Source organism: Lineus longissimus, chromosome 4 (genome assembly GCF_910592395.1).
Source record: "Lineus longissimus chromosome 4, tnLinLong1.2, whole genome shotgun sequence".
Lineage (NCBI taxonomy): Eukaryota > Metazoa > Nemertea > Pilidiophora > Heteronemertea > Lineidae > Lineus > Lineus longissimus.
Window position 1 is genome coordinate 4365830 of NC_088311.1, and position 14115 is coordinate 4379944.

At 39.9% G+C, this 14115-nt stretch overlaps 2 protein-coding genes across 3 annotated transcripts; both read left to right on the forward strand.

Annotated features, from left to right (window-relative positions):
* The first annotated feature begins 242 nt into the window (after window positions 1-242).
* Window positions 243-7257, forward strand: LOC135485909 (vasculin-like). Of its 2 annotated transcripts, none has more exons than XM_064768288.1 (12): window positions 243-374; window positions 929-1955; window positions 2605-2699; window positions 2984-3119; window positions 3469-3674; window positions 4003-4258; window positions 4534-4587; window positions 4777-4844; window positions 5043-5096; window positions 5328-5518; window positions 5681-5774; window positions 6060-7257. In XM_064768288.1, the coding sequence occupies exons 3-12, from the start codon at window positions 2631-2633 to the stop codon at window positions 6195-6197; spliced, it is 1266 nt and encodes a 421-aa protein (XP_064624358.1). In that variant the 5' UTR covers window positions 243-374; window positions 929-1955; window positions 2605-2630; the 3' UTR covers window positions 6198-7257. The 2 variants fall into 2 exon arrangements, with proteins under 2 accessions (XP_064624358.1, XP_064624357.1); XM_064768287.1 differs by having other exon boundaries at window positions 243-364.
* Window positions 7258-9747: 2490 nt separating this feature from the next.
* LOC135485911 (amine sulfotransferase-like) lies at window positions 9748-12665 on the forward strand. Its single transcript, XM_064768289.1, has 6 exons — window positions 9748-10733; window positions 10912-11123; window positions 11359-11485; window positions 11681-11775; window positions 11875-12055; window positions 12353-12665. The coding sequence occupies exons 1-6, from the start codon at window positions 10661-10663 to the stop codon at window positions 12469-12471; spliced, it is 807 nt and encodes a 268-aa protein (XP_064624359.1). The 5' UTR covers window positions 9748-10660; the 3' UTR covers window positions 12472-12665.
* Window positions 12666-14115: the final 1450 nt, after the last annotated feature.

Below are 14115 nucleotides of genomic sequence, written 5' to 3' on the forward strand. Positions count from 1 at the left end.
AAAAATAGTTCTAAAGTTTCATTGTTTGATTTGAAAAAATGGCACATAATTTCACATAAAGAATTACAAATATAGTGAGGTTCTATATAAAGGAGAAATTTTACTCAATTGGCAGAGTGAATATTGTTTGATCAGCTTGGAGAATAAATCCATGGTTTGCTCAAGATGGCGGTCTCACTTGCAGGGAGTCAAACCTAAATCTAGCGAAATTTTGGGCTGCAGATTATAACAATTTCGGCCATTTTACGTATTTACATGCCAATTTTCAATCAAAGATAAAGTCCTAAATACACCCTTTTACTGGATGACATGCAATAAAATACCCGTGCTCTAAAAAGAAAAACACTCCAAGATACTACCCTTTGTATGTTGATGTATGCTGACGTTTTACTTGACGGAATTTTGTCTTAAAAAAGTGAAAATTTTCCAAGTCTTGATTGCATGCGGTGCACACACTTTTACACTACAATACATACAACATGCATGCTCTTCTGTCCAATCATGCATGCGTGCAAATTTTTGTTCTTGACAAGACAAATTCATTTGACCAACTGCAGGCCAAGCGTAGCCCCTTCATTACAGCTCATGCGTGTTATCTTAGGAACTGAGATTTACATTACGTATGATCATGAAATTGCAGATGAAGATTGATCATTGAAGACATCAATATTTCCGAGCGATCGTGCCCATGCCAGGCTATGGCAATGGGCATGTTGATGTTTGGTTTTTTTGGCAGTCACAATGCGGATTCTACTATAGGCCCCTATAGTTCGCCAGTTCGGCGTGATAATGTGGTAATGACTGTTATCGGCACAAGAATCAAAAGCTGGTATACACTACAGACTCATTACAGAAGCCCGGATTTGTTTTTTGATATTTATTAGTAACACGTCTTGTTATCTTAATGACTTAAACTTTTATATTCCAGATGTTTGTAATGTAGGACCAGACAGGGGAGCATCAACTGGATTCATTTAGTGTTTTTCATTTGGATAATTATGCTGGAATGGAGAGGTCATTTATTTGATTGGATATTGCACTGAGATGGGAAATACACTCTGGATAATTCTCTGAAACGGGTGGTGACTGTGTTGGTGTCAGTCCCGGTGTCACTATGACTATGTTCAGATAGCCCATAGCAAACCTAACTTCAAACTTGCTCAACCTGTGTCAATCACAGAATCGAATTCGGGCCATATTTTCTGCGTGAACAGAAAATGAGAACAGGCTTGATATTCCCAATAATTTCTGGAGGTTTATCCTAGCAGAAACTGACTTTAGAGCTTATCTTTTTGAAATGCTATTACAGAGGTTTTGTCCTATGTAGCGATACGCCTCCTGGGCTGTCCATAGCAGCCTGTTAGAAACTGTTGTACATAGTCTATTATTATGTTCTGTCTCAGGGTTAGTTGATGTAGTACGCGTTCAAATTTGTTGGTTCGAATGTGTGTGTGCGAAAAAGAAGAGAAGTTGTGGTCTAATGTGCTTCACTTCAAAAGGATAGATACTACTACTACTGGTAGATTTCTTTTCTGTCTGTGAAGAGATTTTGATTTGAGTGAGACTTTTTGATCCTGTGCCTTTCCCGGTGACGATTCTAAAATCACCTGAGGTAGCAATGGAATTTGCAGTCATACTATGATTTATAATATCAATACTATTACTGCCATGATTCAGTGGGACATTAGTCAAATCAGTCAGAGGACCTTATGATACGGAAAATTGCGGTGCAGATGCAGGTGGAGATGAATAGGACAAGATAAAGAATCGCATCATACGTGTTGTGTGTAGACTTTTATCCAGGAGTGGATTAACTAACAACATTGTACTTGTACTCGGTTGAACGACAAATTGGCAGCAGCAGTTTAGTGGATGTGCTAGTTCTGTGCTGTGATTTGTAGGCAACGTATACATTTAAGAGCAACTGTAGGAGATTCAACTTTCATTTGTTCTTGGTGAGTATAATACTAGTAGACTTGAGACATTTGTTTGACCAGTGTTAACTCAATACATATTTTAGGGTAAATACTGTAGGTTTTGTCAGGTAATCCCTCCATCATTAATTATGAAATACTCTGCAATTCAATTGTGCCCCTGCAATTCCAAACCGATTACTGTTGGCCACATCCTGTCAAAGTGCCCTGAACTAGGAGCCCTGAAGGAGGAGATCTCACCATCGATGCCTGTGGCTATATAATGTTGTGTCTGCAACCTGGAACTAGTGCTCATTTTGGGACGCTATGTAAGGTACATGGTGGTCTGCAGGGTCTACTCCCGTTGTTCCTACTAGTCATTGTGCATGTGACGCAGTCATGAATGTTGTTTACATCTTTTAAGAAAGTAGGTCATCAGCTTGAGTATGAGTTATGATCCATGTTATCAATATAATTGCTGCCTACCAATCTATTGAGGCATGTACTAGTAGTAAACATAATTGAGAGGTCATGTTTGTATGCAGATTGGCCCACTATCAGTCATTTACTTATGAATGAAATACAGGTAAATTATTATGAAAGTTCAACTTTGATTTCAATTAATTTGGACATTAAAAGTCTTTTTCATTCAAATAACAAGCATTGTTATGATTGTCTTTGACTTTTTCAGCATGTCACTATGTTCTAGTGGCCCCTATGGCTTCCAGCAAGGCGCCAAATCATGACTTTGCACCAGCTTGGCTGAAGATACCACCTAACGACAATGTAAGTACAATGTATCTCACTAGCATTGTGTCAATAGTTTTTGACACTGAAAAGTTCACTCAGTTCAGTGAGGGATGATTTTGACAGAGAGTGACAGTTAAGCTCTGTTTCTCAGTAGGCTACAGTGACATTTGGACACTTGGGATGAGGCTGTGAAATCGGAATGCGAAATGAGAACAGGAAACTCCAATCCAGCCGGCGTCTCTGGATTAAAGTTCAAACAGTTGGACTTCAGCTTTCATTTAGGTGAAATCACCTTGTTTCATTGTGGAATCTTCTTTCAGAGGCCATCTGGTGGCAATCATAGTGAACGATGGCAACACAGTCGTAAAGATGACTCTCATGGCAGCTATAACAAATATGTTCAAGACTACGTGTACGGACCTTTACCAAGACAGCGATCATTTGAAAGCTATGATGGTAAGATTACTTGGACTGCTTTGACTTTTTATTTCTAATCTTTGTACCATTGACTAGCTCGAAGAGTCATTTTATATGGAGACCTTTTGCCTCCTGGGTATCACTAACCGTATATACATGTATGAACATTATGAACACTACAAAGCAAATCTTTTGGTCCCTCAATCAGTATTTTTTGGTCACTGAGTATCACAGTTCGCCTGCTCTTGATAGCAGTGATACAATGTGTTTGTGCGTACACCCATGGTTAGGCACCATAGCAGCCAGGACCTAAAATCTTTAATAACGTGTTAGTGAAGTATCCTTCAAGATCACTAGCCTTGAGTTGTATTCTGTGGGATTTTTTCAGATGGCCATAGACCTCCCGGTCCAACCAAACAGCGGCACCACTCCATCGACGATGACTATTACAACCAGATGGCATATGCAGGTTATTACAATGGCTACTACAATAATGAAAATTATGGCAGCCATTACCGCTCACAACCGATGCTGTACCGTCCAGGACCTAGGGAGGGCAAATATCAGCATCCACATTCTAGATATGGACAACAGGTGAGCTGTTTTCTGGCAGATTTCACTTCCAATTTATTCCAAATGGGTAGTTAAGGCTTGTGGCTATTCCTGATACAGGAAGCAGGTTCTATTTCTAAATGACGTATACTTCTCCTTTTACATAGCTCAACGCACATTTTTAAGCATTTTCCCCAATGATATCACAAAAATTGTGGAATTTACTATGTTTCCTCTAACAGTTTGAAAAATTGGCGGCATTCTCAGCATCACAACCTCTCTTCTTTTGCCTTTAGCCAGTAGTGTGTGTTTGACTTTATGTTCTTTCAAAGAATCTTGAGTCAAGACTATATAAAATATGTTTTTTTAGGTGAATGGGGGATTTTCTCCAAACTACTATGACTATCAGTATGACTTCTATGGAGATTACTACAATCCTTACAATGAGAGGACGGACAAACAGACAAATGGAAAACAACGCGATCCTCGCAAGGAACGGCGGCAGTCTGGCGACCTATCAAAACCCAAGTTGGATCAGGATGACGACTTCCCATCATTGAATGGTGATGTTATTGAAGGAGAAAAGTCTGGCCAGCAGGGAACGGTTTCTGGAAATAGTGCCTGGGGTGAGTGTGGCAGGTTTGAATAAGCGGGATATTTCTTTATGACTACAATCTCATCCCAGTCGTGTTAGTAGTAATTAGTGATATCTTTTAAATCTTTGCCAATATTGGACATTTGGTAATGCCTCACAATTTTGGAATGAAATTGAATCATATCGACCTTTCTTGCAATGTGCAATCATGGTCTACTTCGATCAGGAATTTTCCTCGGACAAACAAATAAAGCTAGTTCTCTGAGAGGTCTCGGAGATGTTCATGTTTATTCGTTGCTGTTTCAGAAAATCCACCCAAAGTCCAGAACAATATGTCCGACAGTAGGCAGAGTTCCCCAGGTAAACGAAACTATCTCAAACTCATCTGAAGAGATTGTAATGACGACACGCCCTGAAAATAGATGGACGAGATTAAGTCAATACAGGAAAGCTTGTATGTTTGGGTTTTTTCTCAGAAGTACCGGTACATCATCGTTATGTTGTATAAAATTCTTGAAATTTATTTTGAAATGACTTGTATTTTTGTAGATATTCAAAGCCGTGAGGAAACCAATGACAAGAATAGCAGTTCCATGTACAAAGCTGTGGTTAGTAAGGTAGGTCAAGTGCTTGCTTGAGGTGACACATGTGCGTTTCGAATCTAGTGCTGTATCCATTCTAAGCTAAGAGTAGTAGTTTGATAAGAGACCCAAGTGCCAAATTAAGAAGTAGACGAGATCAAGAGTTCATGCTTTGGAATCTTCTTTGGAACCCACTTTCATTGCTGGTGATAGATTGCTGTGTTTCCACTTCAGGCAACCCTTTCCAAGAAGATACAAAATCGAGATTCTCCAAAAATGAATGGACAGGTTAGTTGCGCTGAATTAATGTTTATCTTAGTGGTTTGAAATATGTGGGTCTGAATTCAAATATAAAACAATCGTTTGGTTAGGCCATTGGTCATAATTGTCCTTGCTTTGTTTCACATTCCCCCTGGCTGAGGTGTCTAATAAAGAAGGTTCTACAGAGTCAAGCTAGTTGTGTCATTGTTAAAATTGTATACTGTAACTACTGTAAGTTTCATACAACTTGAATTTCAGGTGCAACGTGACAAGAAGACTGAGATACTGCAGAATATGCGTAAGAGGGGAAGCCCTGACATCAACAGCAATGATAAGGCACATCATGAAAACGGTGATGGGAAGGAAGATCTCCGTAGCTCGATGGAGACTTTGAAGATAGATGAATCTGGCACGGATCTCCTTTCAAGTTCATTAGAAGCTGAACAGCGGTAAGTATTGTCACCATAACTGGCGTGTAACTCTCCTCGTCCCACTGCACTTGATGATAAAACCACTCACCTATTTGGTCCACGCCATACCACTTGTTGGATCCATGTCTACAATATGTAAAGCCCTTCCCTTGGTCAATTTTGTTAGTGTTTTTTTTTCAGTCTTTTGCGCGAGATGGGATGGAAGGATGAGGATGACGAGGAGTATGTTATCACGGAGGATGATATGAAGGAGTTCAAGAATTTATCAGAACAGGTATGGCATGATCAAGGCTTTGTAAATATGATTCACTTCGGCGTCGGGTTGTTTCAAATGACTATACTTTTGAAATTGTTAACTAACTACAGCTTAACCTAGAGCCAACTTCTTGTATGGATGGTAAGCATGGCTGTGTCAGGAATCGAACCCCAGACCATCGATCATAAAGCCGTGACCTTCACCACAAGACCACATTAATCCTCTGCGGGTGAACTAATTGTGGATAAATTGTTCCTGAAGATACAGATGAAATATCTGCCTTTACATTTATCTTTTTTTCAGATGAAACAGAATGGTGTTGCCAAACCAACTCTACCAAAATCCTGGAGTCCCAAGCATTTAAATAGTTACGATATTCTGCATGCAGAAGCCGAACTCAATGACACGTTGTCTAGTGATTCTGAATCGGATATTGACTAAAGTGTGACATATGCAATGACAACCACAACTTATTGTTGACGCAATAGTTCCCCGGAGCGATGGACTCTTTTATTGCTACATGTGAGTTATGTACAGTGATGCCGGAAGACTGGGATTGGACCGTCGGTGTCAGTGAAGTTCATCTCCCATGGTAGGGAGGCATGTGATTCTTTGTGATTATGTTTTCAGATAAGGCCACATCTTTTGTATATCTTGGTTTACTGGAACAAGTGCCTAAAACTTTTAAAAGTACTACAAATATCATTGAGACAAATATTAGAAGTGAAATTGTTACAAGGCACTTTCACAATTCCTCTGTATGTATTTTAGACTATCTATTTAGAAGTATCATTTTAGCATTGTTAAGTTGATTTGTAACCTGAACGTATTAGAATATTCCTTAGCGAGTATGAAGCTTAAAAACCTCGGAATTCAAATGTTACTTTTCCCAACACTGTTATGCTTTTGAAGTCCCAAAATTCAAGTTGACTTTCCCGTAAACCAAGAAATAAAAACCATGTGACCACATGGCTCTTGTTGAGTAACCAGCGATTTAGTTTATGACAGATGGTTCAAGAAGCTTTGTATTGCAGTTCAGTGGATTATTTGTTTTCTTTGTGTAAGCTTGGGGCGTGCACACTTGTTAGGGACAAGAGCATTCTTTGATACGAAAAGGACCCTGTTCTTTCTGTGTTGATCTTCTGCTTGTAATCCAAATGAATTTACGAGGACTGTGGCCAATTGTTTGATAGTAATGGTGCAAGACCTCCTGTATAAGGATTAATAATACTCGGAGCTAATTGAAATCTGCTGGAGTAAGACTACCAGTGTCCAATCATTACATGGACTCAAAGAGCCACCCCATACTACAGAAGGGATTTACTACATGTATGAAATAACATGCACCTTCGACAAATCATGATCTGGTCAAATTGGGCTCATTCATTATCAGTAGATTTTAGTTTTGAGGAGGCATTGGCCACAATCCTTCAGAAGCAACTTGCTGTTGATATGTGTCATAAAACATTTTCCGAAATATCATGTTCTGTATTAATTGCAAGACTTTTGTTTATCGCTTTTTCCAATAGTTTCTGGAATAAATGGAAGATACAGTTAAACTACTAAAAGCTATTTGGTGCAGGCGAGGAAGAAATGTGTTGTCTCTATTGATTGAGAATTAAGATGGGTGGTATTCCTTCCCATCAGGCTGATACCAAGAAAGGTTCGTTCAACGAACAAGACAGCCTTGGTTCATTTGTGGCTCATTTCCATACTCGTGTGGCGATGTATGAAAACTTTTGATCATTTATTAAGTAATTGGATGAAGTCTTTTTTTGTAAATCATGTTTCTCATATAAGTTTGAGTTTTGGCTGTGAATTCTTGCAGATGTGCCCACCTGGTGTTACTGTATCCTGGGCAGGATTTCATTTGTTCATTCAATAGTGGCAAATCTCTGCTTGATTGTTCAACAAAGTTTAGTTGCCAAATTTCCAAGTTCCCAAAAACGTCTTTAAAGAGATTTTGATTTTTTGTGTATGGCTTTGAAATTGGTCGGAAGATTTTAAATGTATTATAGCAGGGCATTGTTCTTAGTCCATTTTGCAAAATTAGGTTTTGTGACCACAGCTATATCCAGCAATGTTTTCTTTAGAAACTACTGGCAGTTTGAAATTTTGCTATGCTTAGTATAAATTGTACATTACATTTACATATCATGAAGAAATTTTTTCTCAATACTTGGCTGGTCTTGTTTACTGCAAGTTGTCGTATACTCAAGTAATTGAATCGGGTGGGGCTTGAGTACAACAGACAATGTCAGGCTGGTTGGATCAATCTCGAGAGATTGAGTCCGTGGTAATTTTGTATTTCAATTTCACTAATTGTTGTCCCTTTTCTAGAGAGTTTCTTACAGAAGTAAATTAAGTGGAATATTTCTGGTACAGGTATTTCATATTGCACAAATAACCATAATTTTTTGTTAGCTTTTCACTGCATTCATGCTTTCGTGATGCTACACATGGAAGTTATGTCATGAATACGACCTTCATTATTTGTGTGCTTGAATACAATATGTACCAGACTATTACAGCCCTGTTATTATGGCAACTGTACAGAAGAGTCTTGGTTGCACAAATTGCCACCAGTGGCCGGTAGCATCCACTCTAGTCCTCGGTTCTTTACACAAGAGTACATATCGTTTACACAAATTGATACCATTAGATTTTTCTGGCTACCAATCTTTCACCATGGCTCTTTGGTTTGAATTCGAAATTGACAAGTCATCTTTTCAGATGTTTGTAGAGTTTACTGCTTGAAATATACTGAAAGCATCCTTGTAATTTGTTTTGTGAGATTGACAATAGCTACCTGATGTTTGGAAGAGCAGAAATACTTTGTTCGCGACGTGTACAAATGGAGTTGTACTCTTTTCGTATCCAGCTTGTTCCACCATATAGAATTTGTGCTATTGTTTGCCATGAAATGGCTGTTAAATGTAATTAATTCATTTTGTATAAAGCTATCCATCAATCGTATGATAGAATCATGTACACCTGGTTCTCAACGGCCCATCTAAATACTCTGATACATCATACATACTGTTGTCTGCACAAATTTTGGTTGTTCTGAATGTTATATTGACAATCATTTCTCAGCCTTCATTAAGTTTTGTTTTGGCCAATGAAATTAGCAAAAAAAACTATTCTTTTCAACCAGTATGAAGAAAAAAGAGAGGGATTGGTGGCAAGTTTTGATTATGTCCCAATTGTAATGCCCTTGTACTAGTACAACAGTGCAGTTTGTTCCCTTACTTATACTGGCTTCTTAACATGTACAGTGTATGTGTTCCTGTAAAAAAATGCAATTTGAAAAGTTTTTACCAACATTTAGATGTAACTTTTCTGCCCTTGTGACTCTGCCTTTGTAAGTATTGTTGAAAAACATGATTTTGCACTGGTGTTTGTTCATATTCATATTCATGTATGTAGTTAGAACATTCTTGGCTTATGCTTCGAGATTTTGATTTGCTTCATTACCATTATTGAAGGTGCTGCTGTATGCATGGTCATGAGCTCTGTGTGCTGGGTGTATAGCTTGCTATACATGGCCATGAGTATTGCTACATACATCTATACTCAAAGTATAACTTGGTATGCATGGTCATGGTTACATAACTGTATGCTGGGTTTATAGCTTTGCTGTTGCACCATATTCTTCAGTTCTTAGTACCAATATTCACTTTGACATCTTGGATGGTATGGCGAATTTGTTCAGTTGTTGAGTAAGATAGTAGTACCAGTAATCAAAATGTGTGGCAGACCCACACTTGAATAGAAAGAAGTAAGGTACAACCTGATTTGAAAGAGATAGCAAGTTTTATTGAAAATGTATAAAATTTGCCAATGTACAATTTGACAAAAGATAAAATAATAAAAATATATTTACTGCATTAAGATAAGTTTTGATTTTGTGAAAATGTATGTGTTGGACACACAAGTTCTAACTTGAAGAGGCGTGAGCCTGCAATGGAGGGTTGACTGGTCAGGTCAGGTCACTTCATGAGAGGCGGCCTCTGAGAAGTGTATCTGCTACCACTAATGACAGTAGGGTGGTACCACCTGCGTCTGTTGCGGGTGGTGTAGGGAGGGCAAGTTAGGAAATTGGGAAGTACGTCTCATGGTTTTTTGGACTGACCTAGCGCAATACACTCCGGCCCTCTGACATGGAGACATCTTGGTGATGCACTAACTGTAGTATTTGGGAAAACAGGACTTCTCATCTCGTCAGCTGATTATTTAAGATAGTTCTTGAGATGGAAGTTTTAACTGGGTCATAGTTGACGGGAGAAAAAACTTGTTTGAGTTTGTACTTTGGCAAAAGAAGTGCTAGAAAATCATTGGGTCCATCATCGGCATTATTTCCCCTTTTTTGTTCCTTTCATAATAGAACTCATTGAAAGAAATCCTCAGGACCTGAATTGCTGTCCTATACGATGCTGTAGGAAATGACCAATATCAAGTAGGCCTGGAGTCCTTCTATTAACAGCGGTGAGCGCCAAGGAGATTGTGTTGTCCCCCAGTGTTCGCCCCTTCTGATTCTAATTGCATGTGGCTTATGTCTTCAGATATGAATAAACTCTGTGCAAATGAAAAGGAGCCGTCTCTGTGCAAGTGAAAAGGAACTGTCATAGAAATGTGGCCACTTCTTCGTGAATTTCTGGGACGTTTATCATGCCAGCCTGTAGTGCTAAATATGAGGAATGTGCGTTGGCAGTCTGGCCGTAGGTTCAAGGAAAAGAGACGAAACTTTCTCGCATATGGTGGAGCCACGCTTGCTGGTATTTTTAGCGTGTGGTGGGTGAAGCGAGGCATACGGAATAAATCGAGTGAAGAGAAAGGGCTGACTATAATAGACAAGGATTTTGGCAAGTTTGTCAAATTCAAAGGGTACATGTTGCCTGACCATGTCTATGCCCAGGTTGGAAGAGTTTGCGATACGCTCTGATGATGTTTTTGTTGTTAGCTTCCCAAAGTCAGGTGAGTATGAAACCTCTTACGCGCTTTCATATTCATTTCCTTAAACTAAAGCTTTCATTTAGAAATGGATTCAAACTGCAAGTTGGACTCTTAACTCGGCTTGTTGCCATAACTTTCACTAAAAGAATATAAAGCTAACGCTGACTAGAAGACACAAACTGTCTTTCATTAATTTCAGGAACAACTTGGGTTCAGGAAATTGTCTACCTGTTGATGAACAATGCGGATTTCACCTCGGCAAGTGAGAGGACAATCGAGGACAGGTTTCCTTTCTTGGAGTATCCGTGTCCGGGACTTGAGGAAGTCAACAACATGAAATCACCGAGACTGATCAAGACACATCTTCCATTTAGTCTACTTTCAAGGCAAGTCAATGACAAAAAACCAAAAGTGAGTAGTGTGGCCTTCCCTGATAAAAAACGCTAGCAAAATGCTTTTCAAAATACCTTTCAAATACCTTTGACATTTTTAAGTACCTTGGAGATACCTTTCAGCTTGAAGGTATACGTGAACCTTGCTCTTGCTCTTGATCAATACTTTCAAAGACCTACACGAGGGCCAGAATGCCTTACATGACGATCAAAGGTTTCTTATTATAATATAGAATCTTTTGACTTTGCTTCAGATTGTCTATATTGCTAGAAATCCGCGTGATGTCACCGTGTCATATTTCCATTTCTGCAAGACGATCATCTTCCTAAGTTTCCGAGGGGATTTTAATCACTTTTACAACAAGTTTTTAAAAGATGAGGGTAGGTATTTGTAATTTTTGCACAGGCTCCCCTCCGCTGACGATTGCTTGACGACACCCACAGTGCCAGGTTAAACTGAATTAAGGGATTCCCTGTAGACTGAAATAATATGCAAGAGGTGTACCGAGGTCAATTCAAATCGAACTTACTACTATTTCCAAGATATTGTTGCTTCAGTGTTTTAATTTTTTCCAGTTCCCTATGCTCCTTGGTTTGAACATGTCAAAGAAGGCACTGATCATGATGACATGGAAAACGTCTTCTTCATCACCTATGAAGAGTTGCACAAGGTACGTTTTTATGGCCATTTTGCAACTACCTCTAGCACAGTTATGTTCTGTATCTTCTTTTTTTCCATCAATGCTAACCACAGCTTCTTCCTTTGTCAGGATATAATCGGATCTATTAAAAAGATTGCCAGGTTTCTACAGAAAGACATCTCAGAAGAGAACCTCTTGAGAATTGCTGCATTCTGCAGCTTCAAGAACATGAAGAACAATAAGACATCTAATTACTCATGGCTCGAGGAAACAGGACTCAAAGGAAAAGAGGAGGCATTCATGAGGAAAGGTGAGCAAGAGGGGAACATAATATTTGGTCGATATCTCAAACCCACATACTCTTCTTTCCTTGGTCATCGCATATGATTTTCTGTGACAAATGCTTTATCTCTCTATATCTTTATGAGATAATATATATTTATGAGATGAGAAATTTCTGCATGTTTAACTTAGTGGTTTTATTATTGGAAATGCATCCTCAGAAATGATGGAATGCAAAATCTGAAAAGGTTGTTCTCGCTAACATTTTGGGCCATGAAAATAAAAGGTTTTTATAGAATATTCTACTTTTTTGTTGCGTTTTCAGGGAAAATGGGTGATTGGAGGAACTTCTACTCATCAGAGATGTGCATCAGGATGGACAAGATGGTGCACGAGAAGTTAGGGGGAAATCAATTTGTGTACGAACCTTCCGATGACAGCTAATTGAACCCTGTATTTGAACTGTCCTTTACTTTTCATGAAAATGTGAAATGGAGACCTTATTTATGTGGCAGGCATAATATAACCTAGAAATAACCTCTTGTATGCTTTTCATTGCATGTGTTGTAATTTAGAGTATGAATGATGCTGATACATATTGTTTTGCCAAGAGGCAAATAAAAGATGTTCATAGTGAATTTGTTTTGGATTTTGTTATTTTGGTGGATCAGCAGAACCTCTTATTCTGGACACCCTTGGGACAGTGCCTGACCTCAGTTGGCTTGAAGAGTTGTTACAGTGCCTGATACCAAGTCTTGAAGGGTTGTTACAGTGCAAGTCTTGAAGGGTTGTGACCGTGCCTGATATCAAGACTTGAAGGGTTGTGACAGTGCCTGATATCAAGTCTTGAAGGGTTGTGACAGTGCCTGATATGAAGTCTTGAAGAGTTGTGACGGAGCCTGATATCAAGACTTGAAGGGTTGTGACAGTGCCTGATATCAAGTCTTGAAGGGTTGTGACAGAGCCTGATATCAAGTCTTGAAGGGTTGTGACAGAGCCTGATATCAAGTCTTGAAGGGTTGTGACAGAGCCTGATATCAAGTCTTGAAGAGTTGTGACTGTCTGATATCAAGTCTTGAAGGGTTGTGACAGAGCCTGATATGAAGTCTTGAAGAGTTGTGACAGAGCCTGATATCAAGTCTTGAAGAGTTGTGACAGAGCCTGAAATGAAGTCTTGAAGAGTTGTGACTGTCTGATATCAAGTCTTGAAGGGTTGTGCCAGTGTTTGATACCAAGTCCTGGAGGATGTGATACAGCCCGATATGAATTGGCTTGAAGAGTTGTGACAGTGTCTGGTACCACGGCGAGGGCCATTTACAAGAGGTCACATGGCCAGTTACTCAGCTGTTGTGGTGTAACAAAAGGCACCAGGGCGATTTACAAGCGGCCACGAGGCCAGTTACTCATCAGCTACGGCAAGAGGTACCACCAGGGCGATTTACAAGCGGCCACGAGGCCAGTTACTTATCAGCTGCGGCAAGAGGTACCACCAGGGCGATTTACAAGCGGCCACAAGGCCAGTTACTCATCAGCTGCGGCAAGAGGTACCACCAGGACGATTTACAAGCGGCCACAAGGCCAGTTACTCATCAGCTGCGGCAAGAGGTACCACCAGGACGATTTACAAGCGGCCACGAGGCCAGTTACTCATCAGCTGCGGCAAGAGGTACCACCAGGACGATTTACAAGTGGCCACGAGGCCAGTTACTCATCAGCTGCGGCAAGAGGTACCACCAGGACGATTTACAAGCGGCTACGAGGCCAGTTACTCATCAACTGCGGCAAGAGGTACCACCAGGACGATTTACAAGCGGCTACGAGGCCAGTTACTCATCAACTGCGGCAAGAGGTACCACCAGGACGATTTACAAGCGGCCACGAGGCCAGTTACTCATCAGCTGCGGCAAGAGGTACCACCAGGACGATTTACAAGCGGCTACGAGGCCAGTTACTCATCAACTGCGGCAAGAGGTACCACCAGGACGATTCTACAAGAGGTCACATCGCCAGTTATACTCAGCTGCGGTGGTATAGCAAGATGCGCCATAGCTGAGTACCCTGGAAGCTCTTGTTAACCGGATACTAAAT